Source organism: Cyclopterus lumpus, chromosome 6 (assembly GCF_009769545.1).
Source record: "Cyclopterus lumpus isolate fCycLum1 chromosome 6, fCycLum1.pri, whole genome shotgun sequence".
Lineage (NCBI taxonomy): Eukaryota > Metazoa > Chordata > Actinopteri > Perciformes > Cyclopteridae > Cyclopterus > Cyclopterus lumpus.
In genome coordinates, this window is record NC_046971.1 from 11204407 (window position 1) to 11225138 (window position 20732).

A 20732-nucleotide genomic window follows, 5' to 3' on the forward strand; every position below is an offset into this window, starting at 1 on the left:
AAGCTGTTTCTTTTGACTTCTTATGAACACCTACAGATGAGTCAGATCACACTCAGTCAGCTGTTGTTTATTGAATGTGTCTTTTTACTGGTTTTACAAAAACATATAGTGGCATATACTCAATTCTGTAACATAAAAGTATTTAATTAAATGATACAAATTAACAAAGAAAAAGATACCATAGAGATTTACATACTAAAAAGTTAAGTGCCCTATAATATTCTGAAGTCATCTTGTCCTTACACGTGTGCAATACATTGCTGGGAAAAGCAAAAGAAAGACCATTTAAAGAATAGGTGATAATATTTAACATAGCTTATTCCATGTGAATATGAAACTGACAGAAAACAAGAAAATGCATGCAAACCATGCTTAGAACATATACTGTATGTACTCTATTCAAAATGTGAGCAAACCTATATGAGCCCTTTGACAAAATGACTGGACCTCAGACTTGTTTCCATCTTAAACTGATCTAAGTCTCATGAAAGACCTGCTCCCATGAAGATAAACAAATTAAATCTCTTCTACGAGTTATTTTTCATTCACATTTCCATCATTCAAACAACCACAATTATGTCATTTGTTCACAAGTTTAGGTGGTCCAACAAAAACAGTTAAGCATGGTACTACTGCTGACAATATCATAACAGAGAAAAGGTAGTCAATTATGTAACTAACAGCAAAGAAAAATCTGGTAACAGCAAGTAGAGTCAAATAGTATAGAAATAAAGGAAATTAAAACAAACTGTAAACAATAAATCAGCACACAAGAGAAGAGAAGTGAGAAAAACATATTCCTCTCTTGTAGATTACCATTTAAACAACATATTAATATAAATGTGATTTTGTTCTAAGCAAGTCAGTTTCATACTGGTATATTTAACAATACAAATTGTAAAACAAGTATAATAGAGTATGGTAACAGTGCTAAAGAGTAAACCGTCTTCTTTAAGTACCTGGATGTGGAAGACAGAAAGATGTTGCCACACTCCTGAAACACTTCCTCATAGATTCCAAGCCACCATGTTGACAGACTGACTTCACAAACATCTTGTCAATACCGTATAATGGAATAAAATCATTCTGTGGGTAAACGTGAACTAGTGTAAACAATGGACAGACACATGTTATACTGCCACACTGAGGACAATGAATGCAAATACACCCGAAGGGGAATTCCAGCATTATGCATGTACTGCATATCAACAGGTTTTAGTCAGGGGAAATTACATCCTTTTTGCACCTAATAATACAAATAAAGTAAATAATTGTTTAAAATCAAGAACATTACTTAAACAAGGCAAGGGAAATTAATCTTAATACACAGATTTAGAATACTTATAGTGAAATAGCCAGATAATCAGGTCATTCGTAGGAATACTCTGATGTACTTTTTGAATTCGATGCCAATTTTAAATATTCTCCCAACCAAACTCAACATTTCACCTTTACTTTAAATACAGATGAAGGTGCAAAACAGTTTGAGATTTTGAGACATGCGTTTTGGAAAATTAAGTATTTTAAGAGTGATACCCATCTCAAATATAGACAATCTGGAATGACTCTAGTAATTTTATCTGAATCCTGAGATATAAATGAAACACAAGTTTGAGATCCTAGGTTTGATAGGAAATATTTGTGTAACCTCTAGAGGATGGAATTAAATTAACAATTTTGGAACGACTTTGTGATCAAAAGTCTCAAAGATAAAGATGTGAAGTTTCAGCCAATGTTGAATTCCAGCATAAGGGATTCAAGTGCATGGATCAAACCCATAAGATGTGTGGTATGTGTTAATGTGGAAGATTCAGGTAAACAATTTCAAGACATGCATGAAAAGGGACTGAGCGCAGAGAAAGAAAAAAAGAAAAAAAGAAAAAGCAATCATTCCTTCAATAGACAACTATTAAAAGATCATAGCCATGTTTTTAAAATACTGATTCGGACTGCAAGAGTGTAGCTTGGCACTGAAGGTTGAGCTGTGCATAAACATATACACACACAAACAAAGCATTTGAATGGCAGGAATACTGATAGAAAGCCCATTTGGCCTGGAATGTTTTGGTCTTTTGATGTGATTTCAATCAAAAGCGTATAGAAAGTTGATTGGTCCGACACAGACTTTAACTCCAACTATCTTTTAAGAAAAATCCCTTTACAACTGCAAGACATGAGTATGAAGAGGATCTTTTTCGCATCACACTTCCGTGACAATCTGGCGTGTCAGTTATCCTCCTCATCGTCGCTGACGAAGCTCCGTCTGTCCTGACTCGTCTCTCTCTCCCTGAGGAAGGTCTGCCTGATCGCCTCCAGCTCGGTCAGCTCAAGACGGACTTTCTCCAGATGAAAGGAGCGGCGGTTCTGAATTTGTCGCATGGGAAAAGGGTTCATGTCCCCAAAGGCGATGCTCATCAGCTTCCTGGAAAAAAGACAGTCCTGTCAGTATGGGATGGTTTTCTATTCTTCTGCATTCTCTGTGCTGTGCAGATTTGACATCCCGTTGTCCCCGTTTTATATATTTGTTTTAGGTTTCTCTGTGTATTCCTTACCAATATGTCCCAGAGTAACTTTGAACAACTATTACGACTATTCTGTATACAAATGCAAAACTCAGACTGTAGATAAGCAGTTTTTTTCTTGTCCATGCAGCAAGAAGATATGATAAGCTATTCCCAGGTTAATTATCTTGCTCCTTATTACTGCAGTCTTCAGAAATATCAAAACAAATTCCAGTTGCTGTACCTTGAATCCAGGATTGTGTGTGTAAAGTGTCTAAGATATTTAAAGATGGTTGTGGAGTCCTGCAACTTCAAAAACTCCTCCTCTTTGTACTTGAAGAGAGCGAGGGCGAAGCGAAATATGATCTGTGGAGGAAAAAATGAACAAAGCTGTGATATCCACCTCGTAACTTTTCATGCGGGACCGTATTTATCTCTTTAAGAGGAATGTCTGAACATGCAGCACAGAACAGTCCTTACTGTCAGGTTGTGAGGCAAAAGCTGAACAGCTGAATAAAAAGTAGGATTCCCACCAAAGACCTCTACATAGGGTCTATATTAATAAAGTGTCTATTGATATATCTATCAATGGTTTTATATCAACAATGGATCACATGACTAACTGTATGTACTCATGGTGATGAACCCACAGTGAATTGTCACCCAACCCTGCCGTTCCAGGTCTGGAAAAAAACCCAAATACAAACGCTGGTTGGATACGGTTGGAGACACAGTGGGTGGAAAGGTCCAACCAATACACCGCCCCTTTAAGGAACTCGTTTACAGGAAACTAATCCAACATAATATCTAGGAAAGCAAAATGAAAGACAACATATTTCTCAGAGCTCTGTCGGCATATCAGACCTGAATCTTCTCTGAAGTTTTACTTTCTCTTCCGGCTCTCTCACCTTAGGACCTTCATAAAGAAAGGCGTCCCAGATCTTGAAGAGGATGTCGCTCACCAAACTGTCCACAAACACCACCAGGAACCAGTTGAAAGTGATGAGGGAGAAGTCCACCTTGTTCTGCTCAAAGTGGGCATGAAGCCGAGGGAGCTTCTCACTCATCAGGTCCTTGAACACACGCTGGTCAACCTGAAAAAAGACAACCAACAACACACATTTACATCCTTTACTGCGTCTTACAGCAGAAGAAAACACACGTTCAAACCCAGCAGAGAGAAAGAAAGCAAACAGTGCTGATTACTGTAACATACATTCTTTGTATGATCAGTCATGAGCCACACTGTCACATGACTATGAGCAGCAGAGAAACAAGTAAACTCTAGTAAGGAACATTTCCCTCCGTCTTCCAATGCTAGAATATAACCGTATTCACCTGTGAGCCCAGCAGAGTCTTGGTGTAATAGTCTCTTGGCATGAAGACCTCCACAATGGCGATAAGGCTCCAGAAGGCATCCTCTTGGTCCAGATAGAGCAAGGCGATAGCTGCCAGCCTGAATAAATCAAATGCAATAAAAAGGAATAGTTACAAGGCATAGAGCGACAGACGGATAGAGGGAGAGAAACCAGAACCCCCCCTGTACCTGTTTAGCCCCTGACAGTAGCCAATATCTGGATTCCTCCAGGAGAAAGCCATGAGGACGTTCCTGAGTTTCTGTATGCCGCCTGCACTCGGTGAGGAATAGTGCTTGTTGTTGGGCAAAGTACGCAGCAAATCCAGCTCGATCTGCTTTGAGGCCGGGTTGGGCTTGTCCCTTGCAACATTTAGTAAGGTCTCATAGTAGTCAGGTGCCAAGTTGTCACGAAACTTCTTGACGTGGAAGGAGACACACCAGCGCCACACCTGGGACCGGTGCTCATGGGGCACTCCGTAACGAAACAGGGCCTTGAGCTCTGGGGAGCGCACCGGGTCTCTGTTCATGATGCTGGCCAGATAGTTCTCCCACTTCACCCCGACGGACACCTCCTGATCCGTCATGGATAGAGACTTCAGCTCCAGAGCTCTCACCTTCGCAACCAGCCTCTCCTCCTCTTCCTCCTCCTCAGGGACAGTCTTGAAGCCAAACGTGTCATACTCACTGATATCAGAACGAGGAGGAGAGAGAATTTAGAAAGAAATTAATTCAATAACACTTATACCCACGTTTGCTTAATCTGCTTCATCACTGAATTTCTAACGATACTTTCTAACGATACATAAAGGACAAGCCTGAGCGTGCAAAGAAGTCAGAGTCAAATACCAATTAGCAGAGCTAGTTTTTCCAGTCAAGAAAATCTAAAAAACAGATATGAGGACTGCATTACATTTGGGTCCTATTAAGGCTATTGAGGCAACACCAGTGCTGCGTTCCTACATCCTTCAATGAATGTGTATCATCTACATTTAGCCTTTCATCTTTGGAAAACATGTATGAATGTTAAATTGCTGGGAAATTGTTTAATCTGCTTTACAACAACAATAACAACAATTTAAAAAAAAAGCTTTTTGGCATAGTCCATACCTGACAACATTTGGTTTAAAGATGGGGTGCTCCTGCTGGTCAGAGCTTTCTGCCTGCAGCGCATCCTCTAATAATCGGGAGATGACCTCTCGGCCTGGGCTCTGCTCTGAAGATGAACATACGGGGTTCTTCACTTCTTGAAGCAGCACCAGATACTTACTCTCCACCTGACAAAGCTTAGCCTCCAGGACCGTGTACTGCAGCAAAGACAACAGACAAATTATATATATATATATATATATATATATATATATATATATATATATATATATATATATATATATATATATATATATATATATATATATATATATATATATATATAGAGAGTATATAGTTTCTTATTCATTGTTCCTACTCGGCACCAGTTGAAGTCAATACTGGACTTCCCCTACAAGCTGCTCAGACTTCCTGTTTCTATTCTAAAAGAAAAATGCACAATTAACTGCCAAACACAGGATAGTACCTTTGCTTCTAAAGTCTTTTCTCTACTCTCTGCATTTCTGCGTAACACTGTCAGCTCCAGGATCTCCTTGTTCAGGAACTTGTTCTGGGATTTGTAGCCTTGAAGACTGTCCTGAAATTGAAGAAACACATGTGCATTAATCAGACAACGAGAGGCTAAAGAAATTAGTTCTATAATCTAAGATATGTTCTACAGTGCTATACACTCCCAGTTATTATCACCTGTATCATTTCTATCAACTATAGTATATTTGGTTTAAAAGTGTCCTTCAGCACCTTCAGGATGTCCACCTCCTCCTGATCTTTGTTGGGGGATGGCGAGCCTTCGTTTGGAGTGGCGCTCTGCTCTGAACTCGGCTGCGACAGCTTGATGATGACCTCATCCTTGGCCTGGATGGTCTCCATCAGCATCCCCAGTTGGTCGTTTATCTCGCCCACCTTTATCTTCAGGCCCTTCAGCTCTTGTTGCAGACTCTCCTTCTCCAAGGCGAGACGCTCCATGTGGCCACACAAGTCCTGGACCTGCCCATTTCTTTCCTGAAGCAGAGCCGCCAACTGGCCGGCCTCTTGCAGGGTTACTTCCGAACCTTGAGTCTGGTCTGAAGCTGCGGATGAATCTGGAGCCGGGGGTGGACGGTGCACTGGCTGCCGATCGCACTGGGAGGTTCTCAGAGTCTGCTGCAAAAGTCTCACCAACTCCTGATTGAGTAAAGAGGATTTTATTTTCAACACATTGCATTAATAAAGATTATGCCTTAATCGCGGTAAAAATGTATATGTTGAATTCAATGTTCATTGTTTGTCCTTGTGGAGAAACTTTTACAAACATTTAATTTAAAATAATTTAAAAAATGTAAATGCTCTTTTCAAGAACTGGAGCTCAGTAATATGAGCCATATTACTGAGCTAAGCAGCAACATGTAACACAGCCATCACAATGCCAAGATAACCTATTTCATGTGACATACAATTCAGTAACAAAAGATTGCCATGTATATCATGAAGCTGTGACTAACGTGCAAATACTTGGCTCACACATGTTCCCTTATGGGTTTGTAAGCAGTCTGCCTGATGCAGATCTATTGGGAGATACACTTAAACTTACAGTTTTCATTGGCAACTATCTGGTTGAACAAACTGTCCACAGAGAGGTCGGAGGATTAAATTTAACACAGCTGACATTGTTTTTTTCCTGAACAATTGCCATTGTATTTAAATATGTTGAGCAGCATAAACAAGGGAGTGTATGTGGGGACTTTGCAACATTATTAAGAAATTCAGTCTCAACCAAACATTACCTGGAGGCCATAGTATACAATAATATCAATAGTAGTAACAATACAATGTCAGCTTCGGTCCACTTGAGCAGAACAATGTCAACTGTGTCTGAATATTTCCAACAACACTAATGGAGTTACAGCCAGAGACATCCAATACTCTGTTACTGGGTTAATTCTTGTTCAAGTTTGAGCTGGCAGTAAACCACTTTACAGGAGAGGCATACACTCATACGTTATATATTCCTCTGGCGAGTGCTGCAGCCATTGGGCTCAACCGGCTCGTCTCAAAACACTAAAACAAGAACAGAGTAATGGGAAAGAACGACGAAGCTGCGATTGTTGTGAGCAGAACTACTTTTTCCTCATTTCCCGCTCAAGCGTGACTAATCATTTGCTGTCTTCCTGTATTAGTGATGACACCAAACCTGCTATGTCAGAAACCACAAACACAGGCTTGTGCTGAACTGAAAGATGAGAGTAAAAGCAGCACGGTATTACCCCTAATGTGGATAATTAACACATCAAATGAATCCTGGAGATTTACAGGTACGTGTGAAAACCATTGACTCTTTTGAGAAGAAGGAAAGAACGACCCATTGGCAAGATGCATAACAGAGCAAGAGAGCTTTCAGGAACCTGGTGATGACAACATTTTGTACAAAATCTAAATAATTGCAAAAACTTCCCCATACTTTTTCTAGAGACAACTCAACCCCTGATGGTCCTGTTCTCATGTCATCCATATACGTAGCTGACATTCGTTCTTTAAATGCAACTACATTGATAATGAGAGTGAAACGACTGTACCTTCTGACTGGCCAGCTCTTCTCTGAGTTTGACCTGCTCGTGCTGCATGCGGCTGAGTTCTTCCTGCTGGCTCTGGAGGCGAAGCTGCATTTCCAATGGCTTGCTGCCGTTACACTCCACTGGGGAGCTCTCGGCACTGCGCGTCTCAGCGGTGCGTCCAAACCTCCCAGAGGCCATCATGTCTCGAAGCAAAGGCTTCTTAGGACGCGCTGAGTTGCGCACAAAGTCAAAAGCAAACGCTGACCCAAAGGAATCTGAGAGAGGAGATAAAGATGTAATAAAAGTGAATCAGGGGGGCGGAGAATCATTTGGGAAAAATGTATTGTTTGTCTATTTGTCATCGTATTGAGCAAATGAGTGGAGCAATAACAGTAAATTCTTTGAAGGAGAATGTAAGTAATGAGTATAGGCCAAAAAGAGAATAAGGCAGCGTGGAGTGGACGTACGTCTGTGTGCGTCTGGATGATGTTTGTGTTCAGGGAAGTCCTTAGTTGGAGCGTCCACCAGCTCCCACTCCTCTGCGTTGCTGTTGCTGTTGGTGTAAAACACACTGCGTCTGCTCTCACCTCCTCGGCCCGGCCGCAGATAAGACATGGAGTTCCTGACAGAACAGAAACCAGATGAGAGGAAGACCATGGAGTTTCAGTTTGAATGCTTTTCAAATCCTCAGGGATCAAGGGCAAACTGCAGGGAAGCTTGATGCCTCTGCTACTTTGTAAATGGTAACATAAGCACACGCAGCCTTTGTTGAAGTCTTTATAGTTCACACTCATTGGCGAACAAAACTGCCGTTTTAGAAAAGTAAACGGCAGCACACTGAACAGCTTGAAGTGTCCAGGTGACACTCAATGGGAGAGTGTAACTTACAAATAGAGTGCCTGTATAAATTTAAATTAAAAAAATATAACATGAATAGAAGGCTTTCTTGAATGTAAGATTAACAGGAGTCATGTCCACCATGAGAGAGACCCGTACTGACTCGTCTTTTTCACACTTCTTAACGTGAGATCACTGCACCCACGTGACCGTTTGTGTGCAGCTGAATGCAGTTCTCGCCATCCTCACACCACTTATACACTGAGCGTGTTTCAGCCATGTTTTTCAGTCATTCGCCTCACGCCCACGTGACGGAAAAGACACATTCAATTTTAATGAAAGCATTTGTCAACAGCAGCTTTAAAGCGGACTCACTCTGGCTTTATGAGCACAGCTGTGCACGGCATCTTTTAACATCACACTTCTGCTGTGATCATGAGTTTCAACTGCAGAAACTCGTATAAAGCTCTGTGCACTTCATAATATGAGAAGCTTGCCCATCATAAAAAAGGCAAAACAAACTGGTGAGGACACATGATTTAAGACGCGGGCAGCATGGCAGCTCAAATGCTCCAAATATTCCTGTGCACCTTGCTTTCCAAAACTCCAAAACATGTCGCATTTTCCGCATTTCAGTGTTTTGCATCACTTGAACAGATGTGCTGTATGGCCCTAAAAGGGAACGGGCGATGGCCGCATGCTAGAGCAACCAGTGAACTATGTATGTATGTAAACATTTCCTTTTACTCAAAACAGCTCTATTGGGGCATATAGCAGACAAACTTGTTGTTCCGGTTTGGGAGGAACTAAAAAACAAGACACATCCTTTTTTAAAACTGCGGGTACATTATCGCCTACAGAAAGCTTTCGTTTAGCCTTACCTGAGTTCTGTACCGAAGTTTTTGAGGGAGAAGTTGAGGGGGTTTGTGGCAGAAGGCCCTCTGGCTGACTGGATACCCACCATTCCCCCGCCATCAGTTTCTGTCTCCATGGCGAAGTCGCTGCGGACCTTCTCCATGCTGTCACTTAGCTTGTCAAAGACAAGTGCATCTGAAATCAAATATGTGTCAGAGACCATTAGAACAACGCAATAATAATCACTCAGATCACCACTATTAGTTTGCAGGACCGCAGCTATATTTGATTTGAGTGAAATGAAGCAATATTTTGCGTTATCCAGAATGATATTTACAAAAGAGTGGATGTCTGTGGTTTCAAGAACAGCCAAATAATACAGTATTTATTTATTTAGCCTTTTTTTAGCCAATAGGGCTAAGTATAAAGGGTTCTCTTTGTATGAATATTGCTTGGAAAGTTCAGGAACATTTTATAAAAGGCCAAACTGCTCCACAGCTGTAACACCCAAGAGGGAAGTCAGTTGTAACCACATAGGTTACAACTGACTTTGAGTGTAACGATGATCAGAATTATTTTTGCTCTGTTAAAATCGTTGACAAAGAAAAACAAACCCTGTCATCCTCTCTGCACCTAAATCAAAAACTGTTTAATACAATTAATACAGCAATACGTTTAACATGTCACGGCATGGTTTGTTGTACTTAAACTTTTACACTCACTAGCTACGACCATGTAATCTTGCATCTTGGTTATACTGTGAAGAGAAGCTTAGCCATGTTAATCTCTTTCACTAGCCATGCAAAAAGGACTTGAAATATTGAATGTCCTCTCAACAGCTAGAGGGAGAATTCCCGTTAAAGAGGCATTAATGATTTCACACATAGTTCCTGCTGCAACACATTTCCTCACAGTTCGCTGACAAAAGGTCAAGGACTTCTTAGAAAGAAAAAAAAAACATTGGATTACTTTTGAGCACATTTGTATTCTACTTATTTACATTCAGGAACAGCTAGTTTTTTGTAGGAATGTTAATTTGTCTTGTATGGGGCTGAGCAATGTTGACAAAATCAAGTGTTCAGTACATTTCACTAGAACGGTCAAAACAAGTTAAGGAATTTCCCTTAGCCTTGAAAGCAGCCTTGAAGACAAAGAAAACTAAAACTATGTTTCTATAGAATAATAACTCAACTCTCAAAGACCATATGTTGTCTGAGCTAATAATACTAACCCTTTTATTTACAGGTCAAACATTTTATCTCGGTCGCAAAGTCTCTAACGAGTTTCAAATATGGATGTATTATACATTTTCTTTTTCAGGATAACCAGGGTTGCTGTGAATAGTTGCATTTAAGAATTATGATGGATTAAATACATATTGAATGTAGGTTTGCCTTGAAAAATGATGTGACAAAATTAGCTCAAAAACAATAGCCATTGAGTTTAACAAGCCACAAATGGATGAATTGTAACAACAAACTTCTACATAAAACCTCTACTCCACTTTCCCTCAAACCATGTGACTGACCTGTCTGACTTCATACGGGCCATGGGTAACACCTAGAATGTGAATAGTTTACAAAGGAATCGTAACCAAAAAATATCAGAAACAAATACTTAGTGAACTGTGTACAGCCTCTTTTCCCATGAACAACTAAACCGTGGTGCACACACATTTAATTGGATCATAACACTGCATGCTGGGACTGAAAGGGTTAATAATATATTCTGAGGTATAAATATACTGTATCCTCTGGTTTATATTATAAAAGTTGTTGAGCTGCATTTATTCCTTTAGACATGTTACGGTGGCAGATACCTGTGAGAAAGATACCTTTCTTCAAATGCATTAGAATAAAAATAAAACCCCAGATAAAGTAGACGTGAATGCTTATCTCGTTTGTTCATTACTCATTTAATCAATGCTTGACAAAACCACTCATTCATGCTCGTTCTGCAGGAACTCGGGAACCTGGCAACAAAATAACTTGACTTGTGTTTGTAGCACTTGTGTAAATATTAATCCATCAGACGCAGGTGTTTACTTTCAGCTGGTGCCTGGAAGTGATGAAACTGAGCATTGGAAACGGGTGTCCATACACACCGAATATGTACGCGTGTGTGTGTGTGTGTGTGTACCTGCCTACCATTGTCTTGGCCCACGAGGCCCGTGGGAGCGTAGGCCAGGGTCGGGGAGCTCCAGCTGTCTCTCTGACCGGCGCCGCCTCGTGTGTTGCTGTACTCCCAACGTTTCTGCTGTAACTGCTGGAGCCAGTAATGCATCACCTGCCTGCTGGGGGCCTAGAGAGAGAGAGAGACACACACACACACACACACACACACACACACACACACGTTTACTCAGCAGTAAAACAATTCAGTCAAATACATATTGAAGAGAAGTTACAAGGCAAGTCAAGCATCAACATAAATGGAATGGCACCTTGGCTCGGAAAATAATAACAGCTGTGGAAATAAATAATAGCACATGAAACCGCCCAAGAGCACTTTAGATAGCAGGTCATTTAGGACCGGTCATGTGAATGAGCACAGACGCTGGTTTCAGTCTCAGTTCCAGCCTCGGGCCATGCAAGCTGTTTGGTATTAACCATTCCTACCATCTGCTGGAAATGCTCCATACGTTATTGAGCAGCCAGGCTGAGTGAGAGCAGGGACACCTGTCTGCTGTCGGAAGCCAGTCACCGTCACGTGACAGCAAAGTGGAGATGTCATCACCATCACATGAGATGACCCTTTGCAAGGCCTGGGTGTCATGAGGGCAGATGAGCTCTGACTGAGTCTAACATTATCTCTACAAGTAAATAGTGGACTGACAGTGTGTGCCGATTAAACTATTGTCTTGCAAACACGTGTGGCCCATCAGATTGCTATTGATTTTTTTTTAAAAGCCAGCCTTTTCTCAAAAGTTGTCCAATCACAACCGGGTCAGCAGAAATCTTCGCATGTCAGACTAAAATCAGAGCCGAGAATAAAACAAGTTAGAATGGGTGTGTCTGCTTTTCCCACACCGAGAAAGGAAGTGACAAATGACAGCAAAGGGAGTGCAACCCATGCTGAAAAGTTCCCTACCTTCAGGAGAAACTCCTTCCCGGTCGTGCGGATCTCAAACTGACCCTCTTCCCCCTCCACGTCGTAACTGAAGCACGCGTCACCGATCTCGATGTGCCCGAGCGGCAAGGCATCTTGGGGAGTCTTGAAGTAATACAAGTAACATTTCCTCGGATCGTACACGAACCACCTCGGCTTGTACCCCCTCAGAGGGCCCTTGCCGGACAGCTTGTTCAGGTATCCGCACAGCTTGGAGGCCTGCTCCTTCGCTGCCTCGACCTCGGCCACATCCACTGACCTGCTGGCCGCAATCCGCGAGGCTGTGCACGGACTTGCTTCGCTGCCATCCTCCTCTTCGTGCATCTTTCCCCGAAGTGTGTTCGCGCAACGCAGCGGATGCCCACTACTTCCACCGCATGACTGCCTGCCTCTATGAGAGGGCAGCATGGGAGATGTAGTTTGTTTCCAATGGTGACGCGTCGTGCTACGCGTGAGTGCGTGAGGCGCGGCCGCACCGCTGGGTGGCGGTGTTAAACCAGATGTGCAACCTGAGATACTCCAGCTGCCGCAAAGGTCAAGCAAAAATAGAGTAGTTGCTGTTTTGTTGTTGATTTACAGATACATTTGCCATATTTGGTCATAATAAAATATTGAAATATAAATACTTAAAAGTGTCAGGGGGACATGGCTGGATGAACCCCAGTGTAACAATATGCTGTTGGCCTCCTGTTACACATTGTGCATATCACTTTATGTCTCACAAGTTGCCCAGATGGAAGCTTCTGTAGAAAAGTATTCAACTACAAATAAAAGTCTTCCATTCAAAAGTCGTAGTAAAAGTACTGAACTATGAGCAGCAAAACCTACCTAAAGTATTTACAGTAAACGTCCATGTTATGCAGAATGATGGGTCCTGTCAGTCTTACATTATTTTAATAATATATATTGTTGTGGATGTGTTAATATATACATCATTCTTTAATATTGTATGCTAATTGTAAATGCTACATATACTGTTGGTGTGGTTTACTTTATACAATATGTCACATTTCAGATTCAGAATCAGAATCAGCTTTATTGACCATGTATGTGTGCACATACATGGACTTTGACTCCGGTTACACGTATGCTCTCATTGTACATACATATATTTAAATTACAAATGACAGGATACATATATACAACAACAACAACAGTGAATTGGGGATGTAGTGCAGAAAGGTGGTAAATAGTGCAAGTAGTGCAGATGGAGGTGATTAATTGTTCAACAGAGTGACGACCAGTGGGAAGAAGCTGTTCCTGTGTCTGGTGGTTTTGGCGTACAGTGCTCTGTAGCACCTACCAGAGGGGAGGAGTTGGAGCAGCTCGTGTCCAGGGTGTGAAGGGTCTGTAGTAATCTTTCCAGCCCACTTCCTGACTCTGGAGGTGTACAAGTCCAGGATGGAGGGCAGGTACTTCCTGAGCTGGCACAGGAAGTACAACCTCTGCTGGGCCTTTAATAAACTCCTTGTATGGTTTGTATTTAAATAGTGATACGTAACTAGTACTGTAACTAGAACTAGAGTAACTAGAAATTATGAAGTTGAAAGGGGATGCATTGAAATACAAGATCATTTCATTACAGTATGTAACATTAAATTAGTTATCACTCTTTCACTCTTTCTTGGAGCTACAGTATATTTATCAATAAATCAATCTAGTTCACAGCAGTTGTATCACCAAGGTAAAATCTGTGATGTTGACATGTGCTTAACTTGGTTATTCACAGACTTATACTAAACAATGGAGGTCTATAACAGAGATTAATCTGTTGGAATAATTCCTACTGGGCTCAGAGTTTATTCTGAAGCTGCAGAAAGCCGTTCAACAAACTTCAGGCCTATTGATGGTTGTAGATGTGAACATGCTCAGACACGATTTATGTGTGTCCTAGACATGTATGACTCATGTATTGAAACAACAGTGAAACCCAACAACAACATAGCTAACTTGTTTTCTTATGTTATTATGTTGGTCAGGCTGAACCTTGGCTTACTGAATTAAAATTATTCTCCAAAGCCTTGATTGGTGATGCACCATCATATCTTAAGGAGCTTGTAGTACCATATTGCCCCACTAGAGAGCTGCGCTCACTAAATGCGGGGCTACTTGTGGTTCCTAGAGTCCTAAAAAGTAGGATGGGAGCAAGAGCCTTCAGTTATCAAGCTCCTCTTTTATGGAACCAGCTTCCACTTTCAGTCCGGGAGGCAGACACAGTCACCTCATTCAAGAATAGACTTAAGACTTTCCTGTTTGATAGTGCTTATAGTTAGGGCTGAATCAGGTTTGCCCTGGTCGAGCCCCTTGATATGCTGCTATAGGCTTATAGGCTGCTGGGGGATGTTTTAGGATACACTGAGCACCTATCTCCTCTTCTCTCTCTCCTTATGGATGAATTTACATCTCTCCATTGCACCTTATTAACTCTGCTTCCTCCCCGGAGTCATTGTGACTTCACGTCTCATAGGGTCCATTGGACCTGGAGGTGTCTGATGCCTGGTGAACCGGCCTCCCGCGTTGGCCCTGCTGATGCGCCCCGCCCCCCCTCCTCTCTACCTCCTTCTGTTTCATGGATTGGAGTTCCATTCATACATTGTCATATTCATGTAATGTATTTATGTCAGTTTGTAAATGCTGTTCATTCTGTACACATGACATCTATTGCATATGTCCATCCGGGGAGAGGGATCCTCCTCTGTTGCTCTCCTGAAGGTTTCTTCCCTTTATTCCCTGTGAAAGGTTATTTTTGGGGAGTTTTTCCTGATCCGATGTGAGGTCCTGGGACAGGGATGTCGTATGTGTACAGATTGTAAAGCCCTCTGAGGCAAATTTGTAATTTGTGATATTGGGCTATACACAATAAACTGAATTGAATTTAATTGAAATTACTAGGTTATTTGTGAGAATGCTTGTTTAATCCTCCGATTTAAAGGTGATGTGCTGAGGTTTTGTTGAAATGACATTTTACAAACCTCAACTGACTTGTGAACTTTAACAGACGCACATCCCCTTATAGGTATGTCGCCAGAAGACTGAGCCTTTTGTCTGGTAACTGTCTGATAACTCTGCCTCCTTTTCTATGATGTTGTTATGTTGTTCGCACATTGATAACTGGTCACTATATATAGCACGTTACGCTGCCTGTAACATTGGATATTTGCAAACACGGAAACAGTGATAACATTTGACCCTAAACCTCTCAATGCCCCCGGAGGAACACATAATGACTCACAAAGAAGTTTAAAACTGACATTTGTTGAGATGATGTTGAAATTCTATGGCATGGTCATGTCGCAATACTTAGTCATACATGAAACATAGAGGTACAATTATTGCGTAAACAGTGGCTGAGTCGATCGATAATAGGCTTTTAATTTCTACTATATGAACATTTGAGAAAGAATCCACTTTGCAGACATTGAGAATGACACTGATCAAAGTTTCAGAGAAAGGTTCGCTCAGGTGCTTATCGGGAAAAGCAGCAGTGTGTCTTCTGAGATCAAAGTTGGAGCAACGTTATCTTTGGGGAATGCTGAGATCTCATTCTCATCCCGCTCAGTATGATATTAACTTTTTCTGGTTATGGTCTCTCCCCCTGAGGGAGTTCTTATTGCTCACCACTGAGCAGGAACCAGCAGAAAAAATGATTCACAACGACCGTCTCTGCCATGGGGGAATGAGTTAGTAATTTGTTTTTATGACAATCTTAAAATCAAGGCTGGGAAATATCTCATCTTATTAGTGTTGTGTATGCCCTTTAATGTATCTGTAGATCTTCCCAAACATTTCCATTTGTTCACACATTTTCTCCTATCTTGTCAGCCATGACAAACCAGGTCAGAAAACACAGAAGATCCACTGCTGACGCAACTTATCTACCCTTTACTACAGTAATCAAACCGCCTGTGGGTAAAACATCTCCCCTTGCACTCATGTGCACGAAAACCGCAGCTTACTTTCCGTTTCTCTTCAGGAAGCTACAGCTTTGTTCAGACGTCTCTCTCATGCAAATGAGCTGCATGAACTCTGCTGTCTGGTTGCCGAGCAGCACTTTCCAAGCGTACGGAAAAATATGTGTAATAGTAAATGTCATTTGTCTATATCTCCCTGTCGGGTCACACTCCCTCAGATCAAGTTGAGAGAAGCATTTGAATGTTTGCTGAAATGACATACAAAGGTACGTACTGCATCTCAACTAACACAAATAACTCACGTCGTATAACAGTTTTTGAGATTTACATTACATACAGCTGAAAACCAATTTGTAATTGTCCATCTTTTTTTTAGGGATTGAAAGAAATTGCTGCGTGCTGCACAGACAACAGAAACCCAGATCTGAGAGGATCTGCCACTTTTTATGGTCACGGGCAAAAGACCAGAGACATACAAAATCTCCCTGCCTCAGGACGTTTTGCTTCAAGGTGAGTACTGTCACCAGAACTGGTCCCCTCCTGCTTTAATGACTAACTTTTTAACCACATAACCCCCATGCAAAGTAGAAGTTTGCGTAGCATCAGTGTGACATTGCAGCAGAGGAGGTCCATGTGATCATAAGTCTTATGGATGAAAAGGCAAACACAGCCTTATTTGTAGAATGGACTTTGGACATTGTGAATTCTGAATAGCTTTAATTATGTTAAATTAAATAATTAAACATTGTTACTTAACACTAAATAAATAATATACAGTATGTTAAAATGCACGATGACGTACACACTGACTGAAAATGTTATTTCCTGCAACAATGAAAATGTTGAGCTATTTTAAGGTTGACGCCTCCCGGAAAATAAACAAATTAGTCGGTTAAAATGCATTCTCGCTGCATATGTTTTTTGAAATGAATACTGGTTGTCTTCATCGGCTCTCTGTGTATTTTTGATAAGGCCCAGGCAAGGATGGAGCAAAGGGAACCAACAGCTGACTCTCATGTTGAAGGGACTGAAGGAAGACTCAGGGAACTGGCTTCAAAGTGGTTCATCGAGACTCAAGTGCCACTCATCGTCCACAACGGCTTGTTCCCCACGTGGTTCCTGGGCTTCATCACAAGAAAGTAAGTATTTATTGAGGAAACATTTCATTAAATTGTCATGGTTAAGATTAAGGTTAAGAATATACTTTAACATAATTAATATTAACAATATTAATCAATATTAGAATAGTTGTAATATATAATAAAAAACTAAGAAATTACATTTTCCGAAGTGCTATATATTCTATTTCTATAGAGAACTACTATATTTTTCTAATAGATAACTATATATATACAATTATATTACAGAGTAGTAACCAGTGACCTGCTGCATTTTTTATATACAAAGTATATTTTATTTGTAAGGAAAATAATTGTAGGTTATTATGTAGGCTGTATAATCTTAAATCAGCATATACATCAGGTGCAGTGACATTTTCGTAGAGCAGACATGTAAATCGAATCCTCTGGCAGACATACAGTAGACACCTACAGAACCGGTGCATTGGTAGATGACATGGTTTGTGCAAATGACCTGAAACCGAATGGATTTTCCTTTTAATGCAATGTAATTTCCAAGGGGAAATACGTAATCCGCCTAACTCTGTTTAAAATCAGCCTCACTGTTCCTGTAAACTCAAGCCCAATTGGGCTTCTGGGAAACCCTTTTCAGTTTGTGTTTTAAAGTTGTTTGCGATCTATCTACAGGGAGGCTGAAGAAATACTCAGAGAAAAGGAGCTTGGCTGTTTCCTGATCCGCCTCAGTGAAAAGGTCATCGGATACATACTGTCTTATAAGTGAGTGTTGGTTTACTCTAAACAACCTCTGATTGTGCTTTTCAGTGAGCTTATTTAAAATGAATCTCTATACATTAATGTTTCTGAATGCAATCATTCCTGTATTCAATGCATTACATTTATTATTATTTATTACAATGCTTGCTTATAATATTGATGGGCATGTACGTACATCTTCACAAATGGATACTGCTCTACAAATGTTAAAGTGCATTATGTAATGAGTATTTCAAAGAGCTCCAAATGAAACATCGTACTTTCTTTTTTGCTTCTTCTTTCTTATTCACAGATCTCATTTCAGTGATTTTAATCAAACTTCCATTTAAATTGTTTTTTTTCAGAAGAAGGAACCCATTCTGTTTTCTGTTTTTTTAATCTAATTCATTTTAATTTCCTGTTGCAGAGGCAGAGATCGGTGTCGACATTTCGTGATAAACCAAAGTGAATCGGGCCAGTTTTTAGTGTGTGGAGACACTGAGGGGCACAACTCAGTCTCTGATCTCATAGAATACTACACGTCAAGCCCCATTCAGCCGTTTGGAGAGTACCTGGCATCTTCGTGTTTTGAGGCGAGGCAAAACCCCTGAGTCACTTTCTCTCAGTAAAGTTGATAGAGAATGAAGGTCTAACTGATGTTTTGTTCTTGCAGGCACTGGACAAAGAGCTCTATGATATCATACAGGTTAGCCCTAAAGAAGATTGGCCTGTGGCCAATGTCAGAGCTGTGAACAACATGGAAAAACCACAAATTAACTCGGCCTCAGGGCAGCCGCCTGCACGGCCACCAAAGAGCAACAGGACACTGGAGGCAAGTATAGTCCGTGATATAGAAGAAGATTATTCTGATGTATATATGACATGGACATTGTTGCTGTATTAATACCTCCAAGCTGACTTTTAGAACCTGGCTTGTTTTGTATAACAGGAAGTACCACCTTTGCCTTGGAGGAGCAGGCCCCTTGCGAGTGACCCCCTGAATGACCCGGACAGGGTTTTGTATGCTCAGCTCAGGAAGCAATCCCCAAGGGAGATCCCGATATTTCAACACATTTGCCAGGACAATTTCCCAGGAGATAATATTGGGAGAGCTGAGAGATCCACAACCCAGGATCAGAGGAGGTGTAGTCCTCCATCCGGAGCACAGTCTGTTTACTCTGAGCTCAGCCTGCTGGAGAGCAAGAGCGGGTCTCTTCCGCTTCTGGGCAACATCTCTGAAGGAGAGCAGTCTTACAGGCTGAGTGCACCCCCCCACACTCCTCCGAGACTTTCCCCGAAACCCATCAGACAAACCACTTCCTTTGGCCCACTGCCAGAGAGGACAGACTCCAGCAACAGAGCAAGCAGCAGCCACAGCCCAGAATACATTAGTGGCAGTGCTGTCTATCACATGGCTGGCCGGCCTGGTAGTCCACACACTACATCCTCTGGGACCAGATACGCTGAGGTCCCCAATGAAGCCGTTGTTGGCCGCTTCCCTCATGACAACACATATGAGCTCATCCCTGGCCACGAGGACGCAGCTACACCTGAACCCAACAGCAACACTTATGAGTCTGTGAAGGACATCAGACCCAAACATAAACACTCATACAGTGGGTTAAAGGTTAGTAGTGTTGTCAAAAGCTTTCATTTAAATACTCGAAAGGTTGTATTCAATGTTGATCCTATTTTCTGTATTGATTAACTCTGTTTTACCTCCTGCAGAATGATACATGGAAGTGGCTGTTCCCTGAGGTCAAGAGGAAATTGTGAAGATGTTATCTTACCAGCTACTAATAAAAATGTTCACTAGTTTTTCTCTGACATTACAGTGGGCCTACCTAATATACACTCTGTGAAAGCTTCTTTTCAATGTGGGGCTTCTTCATACCTTTTCAAATGACATTTTCTGTATTTTATATATATATATATATATATATATATATATATATATATATATATATATATATATATATATTCTGTAGAGAGATTTAGATTTTCTTGAAATAAATGACATATTCAAAAGGGAAAAAATATTTACTCATGATTCTTTTCTTCAGACAAAAAGGGTGTACAGTAATCAGTAAAGGCATTGTGCGTACAGGCTGCAACCATCAATGCTGCACTTCATTCACAGGAAACTTTATTTGCATAGAGATTTTATAAGTCTGCATACAACTATATTGAGGAAGTGTGTCAAATATGTTGAAATGGAGTTTATTATCTCCTATCATCTACTGTTCTTTTGCTCTCTAAATATAGTTTTAATGGAATGCAACGACATTATAACCTTTCTGTACTTGAATGCTTTCCATGGTCATAGTTAGCTTTACAAGTGATTAAATACAGGTACAGATGCAGTACTTTATGTAGAACATGGGTGGCAGGTGTATGGAAATAATACGTACCTAAAATACGTAATATTCATATTCATATAGAATGGTAAACATATCTTTGATAACAACTTTGTTATATTGTATCAGTCCCTTATTATTAGTTAATACACCAGCTACAGAGGCTTCACAGGGAAAGTTGTAGTATTACATAAGTGTAACTGTTACTTAAATTCTGTTAAATAGGGTAGGGTTTAAAAATGTTAAGAAATAGAAATAAAAGGATATTTTGATACACAGAAAATATCTCTATCTGCCATCGAGCAGTTTGTCAGATCTCCAGTGTGGTCGCGCTGT

At 40.8% G+C, this 20732-nt stretch overlaps 2 protein-coding genes across 2 annotated transcripts; one reads left to right on the forward strand and one right to left on the reverse strand.

Annotated features, from left to right (window-relative positions):
- Positions 1 to 46: 46 nt before the first annotated feature.
- Positions 47 to 12693, reverse strand: tbc1d2b (TBC1 domain family, member 2B). The gene is made up of 13 exons (XM_034534427.1): positions 12279 to 12693; positions 11336 to 11489; positions 9215 to 9383; positions 7964 to 8118; positions 7518 to 7771; positions 5707 to 6129; positions 5432 to 5542; positions 4966 to 5162; positions 4048 to 4542; positions 3840 to 3957; positions 3410 to 3595; positions 2746 to 2867; positions 47 to 2422 (listed from the first exon to the last, which is right to left on the reverse strand). Exons 1-13 carry the CDS (start codon positions 12618 to 12620, stop codon positions 2227 to 2229), a joined length of 2922 nt encoding a protein of 973 aa, XP_034390318.1. The 5' UTR covers positions 12621 to 12693; the 3' UTR covers positions 47 to 2226.
- Positions 12694 to 16253: 3560 nt separating this feature from the next.
- On the forward strand, positions 16254 to 19940 carry LOC117732379 (SH2 domain-containing protein 7-like). Its single transcript, XM_034535288.1, has 8 exons — positions 16254 to 16473; positions 16584 to 16717; positions 17180 to 17346; positions 17974 to 18063; positions 18467 to 18632; positions 18713 to 18871; positions 18989 to 19666; positions 19768 to 19940. Exons 1-8 carry the CDS (start codon positions 16449 to 16451, stop codon positions 19813 to 19815), a joined length of 1467 nt encoding a protein of 488 aa, XP_034391179.1. The 5' UTR covers positions 16254 to 16448; the 3' UTR covers positions 19816 to 19940.
- The last annotated feature ends 792 nt before the right edge of the window (positions 19941 to 20732 follow it).

What these genes read in the sequence shown, in the direction of transcription:
- LOC117732379 (XM_034535288.1), top strand. Translation starts at nt 16,449, where the DNA reads ATGTTTGCTGAAATGACATACAAAG. An exon ending in TCAGGACGTTTTGCTTCAAG is followed by an intron (nt 16,718 to 17,179) that starts GTGAGTACTGTC and finishes ATTTTTGATAAG; the next exon opens with GCCCAGGCAAGGATGGAGCA. An exon ending in GGATACATACTGTCTTATAA is followed by an intron (nt 18,064 to 18,466) that starts GTGAGTGTTGGT and finishes TTCCTGTTGCAG; the next exon opens with AGGCAGAGATCGGTGTCGAC.
- tbc1d2b (XM_034534427.1), bottom strand. Translation starts at nt 12,620, where the DNA reads ATGCACGAAGAGGAGGATGGCAGCGAAGCAAGTCCGTGCACAGCCTCG. An exon ending in AACTTCGGTACAGAACTCAG is followed by an intron (nt 8,119 to 9,214) that starts GTAAGGCTAAAC and finishes CTGTTCTGTCAG; the next exon opens with GAACTCCATGTCTTATCTGC. An exon ending in AGGAGGTGGACATCCTGAAG is followed by an intron (nt 5,543 to 5,706) that starts GTGCTGAAGGAC and finishes CTTCAATTTCAG; the next exon opens with GACAGTCTTCAAGGCTACAA.